General features: G+C 41.2%; 1 protein-coding gene across 1 annotated transcript in view; it reads left to right on the top strand.

Annotated features, from left to right (window-relative positions):
* Positions 1-414: 414 nt before the first annotated feature.
* LOC148474487 (uncharacterized) overlaps positions 415-8,043 on the top strand; it is a 43,154-nt gene continuing 35,525 nt past the window's right edge. The window contains exons 1-3 of the mRNA XM_088458584.1: positions 415-560; positions 1,095-1,470; positions 3,019-3,150. Coding sequence (XP_088314710.1) covers positions 415-560; positions 1,095-1,470; positions 3,019-3,066 — 570 coding nt within the window. The 3' untranslated portion in view covers positions 3,067-3,150. The remainder of the gene's footprint in view (positions 561-1,094; positions 1,471-3,018; positions 3,151-8,043) is intronic.

Genomic DNA, 8,043 nt, shown 5'->3' with positions numbered 1-8,043 from the left:
AAATTATTTGCTAATTAGTATTGACATAGAATCCCTCTACACTAGCATAGGGCATGAGCAAGGTATTGAGGCAGTGAGATTTTTTCTTAATATGGAAGGATTAAATAACTTTCATATCTTTCTTCTGAAACTTTAGCATTTTGTTTTATATAAAAAAAAAATTCAATTTGATGACTGTTTTTTCTGCAGATAAGAGGTACTGCATGTGCCCCCACATATGCCAACCTTTTTTTGGGATGGTGGGAGCGTGAAATTGTTTTTGGGGACAATAATGAACATCATACGCAACACATCATCTCTTGGCTATGTTATATCGACGATATATTGTTGATATGGGATGGCACCAGGAAACAATTTGAAGACTTCATGAATGTGAATAATATTAATCTTAAATTCACTTATGAAGTAAGCCACATGGCCATTTCCTTTCTGGATTTGAAAATATACAGAGATGAAAATGACATCTTGACTACGGAACTTTTCAGGAAGGATACAGCCACCAATAGCCTGTTGCACTATTCAAGCTTTCACTGTCCCCCAACTCTGGACAATGGCCCTCAGTCAATCGCTAGATACAAGCGGTCGCTCTGAATGAGGGTGGCCACTTGAGGTGTGAAGTGCGGCCTCCTGGTCGCTAGCTAAGCTGTGGGTTACCACCCACAGCTCTAGCGAGCAACCAGGTTGATGGTTGCGATGGTCAGGACCATCACGGCCATTGGGGCTTGCGATGAGACCCTAAGGTTGGGTCTCAGCAAGCGCTAGCCCCAGGGAGCTTCCTGCTCTGATCGAGCAGGAAGCTCCCCACTGACATCATTGCTGATGTCAGTGGGGCCGCCCCCAAATGGCAAGCGTTCCATCGGGAACACCTCCGTGTGGGCCGGCCATCCCTCCTGCCCGCCTCCCAAACGGGGCGAGTTGTCAATCACCATCAACAGCTCGCCCCCTCTGGTGCGCGACCCTTAGCGACAGAGCTCCCGTCGCTAACCAGGTCTCATGCATGCGCACATCGGAGCCAGCTCCGACGTTCGCATGCCCAGTGGGCAAACATTGACCCAGTTGCGAGCGTTCAGTGCTTGCGACCGGGTCTGAATAAGGCCCAATATCCCTAAAGGTGAGTTCTTAAGACTCAGGAGAAATTGCTCTGATGACACCACCTTCAAGACCCAGAGTCTGGAATTAACAGACCAATTAAGAGAACGTGGGTATAGTAGAAGAATTATAAAAAGAGCATCCAACAGTGTTTCTCAAATTAAAAGTGACTCACTTATCTTTGGGAACAAGACCCCCAAGAGAACCAATAACATTAGATTTGTGGGGAATTTCTGTACTAACTGGAGAGACATTAAGCAAAGGATTCAGAAACATTGGCATATTTTATTATCAGATCCTGATCTTGTTTCAAAATTAGATCGAAATGTTTCTATGAGCTGCAGGAGATCCCCAAATTTGAGGGATAAGCTGGTGAAAAGCCACTACACCAAATACCCTCCTAAAAAATCAACAACTATCGGAACGTATCCATGTGGTTCTTGCAAAATTTGTAGTCACATCCACAATAAAAACAAAATTGAGGACAGATATAGCAATATAACACAGCTGAAAAATTACATCAACTGTCGTACCAAGAACGTGGTCTATTGCATTGAGTGTCCTTGCAAGATGGGATACGTGGGAATGACTACACGTATGATGAAAGAAAGAATAATAGAACACATGGGTATGATCAGAAATGCACAGCAAGACATTTTGAGGATGAAACAACTGACCACTGTAGCCCGGGATTTTCACCAGAAGCATAATGATTCATACAAGGTATGAAAATGTATGGTTTAGAAACCATGAGTTTGGGAATCAGAGGAGGAGACATCATAAAGGAACTCCTGAAAAAAGAGTTATTGGACCTTCAAGTTGAACAGCACTGCACCCCATGGCATGAACGAATATATCAACTTTAGTGTCTTTCTTTAAATACAGCTAGATTTATCTCCATTCATGCACACGGATTCCTTAATTTATAGAGGGAGATGCATCTACACATATTTTTCCCACATGCAACTTTGATATTTATTTATATTTATTTTAATTTTATTGTATTTATTTTAATCATTTAATTTTTAAATTTTTAATTCTTTACTCTTCAGTCATATATATCTTCATTAATAGTAAACACACTTTCCATTATTAGGTTTGCACTATCTGTTTATTTAGGTTTTAATATTTAATTCATTGCTCATCATGGCCATCATAATGGCCTCTCTTCACTTTACACAGTTTATTGGGTCTATATCAACACAGAGTTAATTCATATTTTATCTCAGGGTTGCACAGTTTTCTAGGGAGTTTTTCTGCTCCTACATTGTTACTCACAAGACAACACAAGTTTTATCACATATATTAGTTAGGTTGATGCATGTGTATTTAAGGGAGTAATTTTTTATATACATATAACATACCCCTTCTTTCTATGTTATATCTATTGAACTATTTGCGTAGAATCATACAGTCTCAATAAATGGATGACAATTAAGTAATCCGATATGACAGACTGAATGAACGGGCACATAATTAATTTATGTACCAATAGATATGTTTATTTTCATTACTGCTTGATAGCTAATTTATAATGTTGTTATTTGGGTTTTGTTTCTGAACAATACTCAGATAAAAGAATGCGTCCTATCACTTCACTAAGCTAATTTTAAGTAACAGCCTAACTAGGATTGACTGAAATATCTATCACTCACTAAGCTAAGTAACAGCCTAACCAGGATTGGCTGAAACAGTTGTCATTCATTTCTGTATTAGATTGATTGGCCAACCCAGGGCTGATAGATCATTGGCTCTAGGATCCATCAATTATAATGACTAGGTCCGGATTGTCCAGCGCGCATGTAAATACTGACACATGGAGCTAGCAGACTTCTGAGCATTCCTTTTGTGAACAAGCCTCCGGGCAAAACGCGCATCATCATAGGCCCGATCAGCTGACCGTCATCACGTGATCGCCACTGCGCGACACACTATAGGCGCTGCACATCATATACCAGTTTGCTGAGTGCAGATTAAGAACTCTCTCTACAGCTGACCGGACGGCTAAATGCAGCACAGTGCAGACAATCTCCTGCTTGCAAACACCACATGACCGGACAGGTACCTTTCTATCCCCTCTGGTAGTAGCTTGACTGATCTGGGGCGCATTTGGGTTCTGCCATGCTTTGTTCACAGAGCCCACCTAACACCTGACAGATCCTTAACATATACCACCATCCTGTTGTTTCTATGGACACTAATCCCCCCACTCTCTCATCACTCGGCCTGCACTTACTCTGAGTGAAAGCAGAAGTGGAGAGTAACCTTATGTGCCTACTTTCCTTTTTTCAGCCTACATTTATTTTCACTATTTACATAAATGTTTATCAGATATATGGTTGATTTAGGAATTTTTACCAACATTGAACAGCAACCAATTGGTGACCTGTGATGCTATCACTCCTGTATTTCAACATACAAATACAAGGGTTAATTTCCCTAATTTATATTGAATAATGTATGTGACTAATTTTATGCTTCACACATTGCTTTTATGTTGATTACATATTGGATGCATGGTCTAACTGAGTAGCTCTACAGTACCGAGCAACGGCTAAATGGTGATTTATGATGCTATGAACTTTATACACTGATGTACTTTTTTTACTAAATTCTTTAGGAGTAATTGGACATATTGTGTGGTTCAATGTCAATTTGTTATATTGGCAATATATGTTTGAATATAATATACATTGCTGCGCTTTTCTCTACAAGTGGGAGAGAACTTGTTTATTGTATTTATTACACTTTTGATTTATGATCAATCTCTGTCTGTGTCTGCTAGCCATTTCCATCTCTCTATATGAGAGATAGGTAATATTTTCGCCCACTATTTTCCTGCTATAAGAATTTTGATTTAATTCTTCAGACAGGATCTACTATTTTAGATTATTAGATGTTTAATGTTTGTCTTTTGTCTTGTTTTGTAATTTAGTGCTTTCAGCACCGATATTTTAATGAGCATACTACAGGTTGAGTCTCCCATATCCAAATATTCCGAAATACGGAATATTCCGAAATACGGAATATTTTTAGCATGACTGAGAAAGTGAAACCTTTGCTTTCTGATGGTTCAATATACACAAACTTTGTTTAAAGCACAAATTATTAAAATATAGTATAAAATTACCTTCAGGCTGTGTATATAAGGTATATATGAAACATAAATGAATTTCATGTATGTACACAAACTTTTTTTGATGCACAAAATTATTAAACATATAGTATAAAATGACCTTCAGGCTATGTGTATAAGGTGTATATAAAACATAAATACATTCTGTGTGTATATTTGGGTCCCATTCCCAAGATATTTCATTATATTATGTAAATATTCCAAAATACGGAATATTCTGATATTCAAAATACCCCTGGTCCCAAGCATTTTGGATATGGGAGACTCAACCTGTATTACAATTGATGTTTTATTATTAACTCATCATATCAAAAACTTTTTCATATAATTATCAAAGAGTGCCCCAGCAAATAGTCCACTTGGCCTGCCTGTGCAGGGAACATTTTTTCTGTTTAAAATACATGACTTTTGGGAGCACCGCCAACAACCTTAATTATAAAAGGAGTTTTACTCCTAGTTATTCATATTTATAGTTGGTAATCTATATCCACAATAACAATATATTTACCAAATGTTTTTCTCTTGTGCAGAATCTTTCTTTCCCATCTTCCCCCTTTCCCCATTTTTACAAATTCTGACAATGTCGACATTTCACCTGTCAACATTCTGATAATGTTGACACGTTGGCTGTCAAAGTTTTAAAAATGCCGACATTATAACTGTTGACATTGTGGTGTGAACATTAGGAATGTCAACATTGTTAGTGTCGACCTTTTGACTACTTCCCTACCAATTATAACCTTTAAGAGTGTAGTTCTTTCCCTTATAGAAATATTGCATTATCGCCGATGTCAGTGAGTACAGTTTCCTTCATCAACAAAAGGCACTTGGAAACTGGAGGAATCTCTGACAGTCAGAGGTCTGGCAGACCCAAAGCCACAATAGAATCAGAAGACAAGTTTCTGAGAGTCAACAGTTTACATATTATGCAACTCAAAAAAGCTTCAAGCATAGCTTAACACTGCCTGAAGTTAGCAAGTGTCAATATCAATTGTAAAAAGAAGACTTTGAGGTGCAGGTTTCACAGGTTGAGTGGCATGCTAAGATGGCAAAATAAGAAAAATAGCCTTGCCTGGGCCATAAATCCCCATCAGTGGTCTACTGAAGACTGGAAGAAGGTCTTATGGACCGGTGAATCAAAAGTTAAATCTTTGGTTCATTACACAGAGTGTTTGTACCCCGCTGAGTAAGCAAAATGATGGTTCTTCAGTGTGTCACACCAATTATCAAACATGGAGGAGAAAGCGTGATAGTCAGGGGTCTTTTGCTGGATCCCGAATCACTTGCACAGTGTGACAGGCAGCCTGAACCAAAAGGGCTACTACAGCATTTGCAGTGCCATGCAATAACTTCTGGTCTATGTTGAGTTGGTCATGGTTTCATCCTACAGTAATATAATAATAATAACAATAATAATAATAATAATAATAATAATAATGACCCAAAATACACCTCCAGGCTATGTCAGAACTACCTTTAAGGAAAAGAACAAGACAATAGGCTTCAAATCATGGAATGTCCGGCACAGTCTCCAGACTTAAATACCATCAAGATGGCTTCGGATGAACTGGATAGAAGGATGAAAGCAGGGCAACCTACAAGGGCAACACATTTGTAGTACTTCTGCAACAATGTTGGGAAGAACTTCTCGTTAAATATTTCATTTCCAGTTGATCCAATGCATTGTAGAAAGAATGCCATGAGTGTGTTTGTCAATTAAATCTGTAAAATGTGGCTATTTTCATGAGCCAACAATTTTAAATAACCTCCATTAAAGCATTGGTAGATGGTGTGTCCCACGGACTGATAAATTTAACTGAATAAAGATTACCTGTCACCTTCTAGGCAGGGGTGACCAAAATATTGTTTGCGCGGACACTTGCCCGTTAGATCATGGCTGATTCTTATTGGCTTGCTGCACTGAAGCCAAAGCTGGCTGATGACACGGTTGCCTCTGATGGCTGTCACGTGACATGTGGGACAGCAATAGCTGTCATATATGACAGCAAAAGCCAAAAAGGAATAGCTGCTACATATTTCATGGCTCAACTGCTTCCTCAGGTAGTTGACTACAAGAGGAAGCGGTTGAGCCGGGAAAGATGTTGCAAGATTCCAAATAACACTGCGCAACAGTGAAAATGTTTTCCAAGTGAAAATAGTTACTTCTAAATGATTTCAACATGCAAAGAACAATTATGACATTTAAAACTGTCAGTTAGCTCTCAGTACAGAGATACAGTGCATCCGGAAAGTATTCACAACGCTTCACTTTTTAAACTTTGTTATGTTACAGCCTTATTAGAAAATGGAATAAATAAATTTTTAAAAGTAAAAAGTTTTTTTGCGATTTTTGCAAATTTAATAAAAAAACCAAAAAACTAAGAAATCACACGTACACGTACATACAGGGCCGGATTAAGGGAGGGGTGACAGGGGCGGTCGTCCCTGGGCCCCCACACCCGGAGGGGCCCCCACAAGCAGTGGTGCGCTGTCTGCACCCGCCGCTAGTGACCCCTCCGCTAGTGTAGTGTAGACCACGCAGTGAGCGCAGTCTACACTACACAGTGACATACACACAGCCGCCGGCGGCAGCTGTGTGTATGTTACAGCAGCCGATGAGAGTCAGACTCTCATTGGCTGTTGCACAACGGAGGGAGCCAGCCGGAGCTCACTCATGAGCTCCGACTTCCGGCTCCCCCCGCATCTGCTGATAATGGGAGAAACGTCATGACGCTGACGTCTCTCCCATAGTGCAGTGGAAGAGCCGGGACTCGGAGCGGGCAGCGCCGACTGCGTGAGTAGCGGGAATTCAGGTAAGTGGTGATTTTTTTTTTGTTTTGTTTGTGTGTGCATAGGGGAGGGGGCAGCTACAGGGGACACTGCATAGGGGAGGGGGCAGCTACAGGGGACACTGCATAGGGGAGGGGGCAGCTACAGGGGACACTGCATAGGGGAGGGGGCAGCTATAGGGGACACTGCATAGGGGAGGGGCCGCTACAGAGGTCAATGGGGGCATTATATAAGGGGTACTGCATAGGGGGACCACTTCTGGGGGAACTGCATAAGGGCATTACTACAATGGGCACTGCATATGGGGAACCATTACTGTGGGCACCGTAAAGGGGGGGACCACTACTGGGTCTGGGGACACTACTGGGGGCATTATATAAGGGGCATTACTACAGTGTGCACTGCATAGGGGGGACCATTACTGGGGGCACTGCTACTGGGAACATTGAATAAGGGGCCCCCACAAGTTTGTTGCCCAGGGGCCCCCACAGACCTTAATCCGGCCCTGCGTACATAAGTATTCACAATCTTTGCTCAATACTTTGTTGATGCACCTTTGGCAGCAATTACAGCCTCAAGTCTTTTTGAATATGATGCCACAAGCTTGACACACCTATCTTTGGGCAGTTTCGCCCATTCCTCTTTGCAGCACCTCTCAAGCTCCATCAGGTTGGATGGGCAGTGTCGGTGCGCAGCCATTGTCAGATCTCTCCAGAAATGTTCAATTGAATTCAAGTCTGGGCTCTGGCTGAGCCACTCAAGGACATTCACAGAGCTATCCTTAAGCCATTCCTTTGATATCTTGCTGTGTGCTTAGGGTCGTTGTCCTGCTGTAAGATGAACTGTCTGAGGTCAAGAGCGCTCTGGAGCAGGTTTTCATCCAGGATGTCTCTGTACATTGCTACATTCATCTTTCCCTCTATCCTGACTAGTATCCCAGTTCCTGCCGCTGAAACACATCACCGCAGCATGATGCTGCCACCACCATGCTTCACTGTAGGGATGGTATTGGCCTGGTGATGAGCGGT

The sequence above is a fragment of the Taudactylus pleione genome, unplaced genomic scaffold (genome assembly GCF_031769625.1).
Source record: "Taudactylus pleione unplaced genomic scaffold, aTauple2 ptg000842l, whole genome shotgun sequence".
NCBI lineage: Eukaryota > Metazoa > Chordata > Amphibia > Anura > Myobatrachidae > Taudactylus > Taudactylus pleione.
The sequence above is the reverse complement of the archived record's forward strand: the minus strand, read 5'-3'. Positions and strand labels throughout refer to the sequence as shown.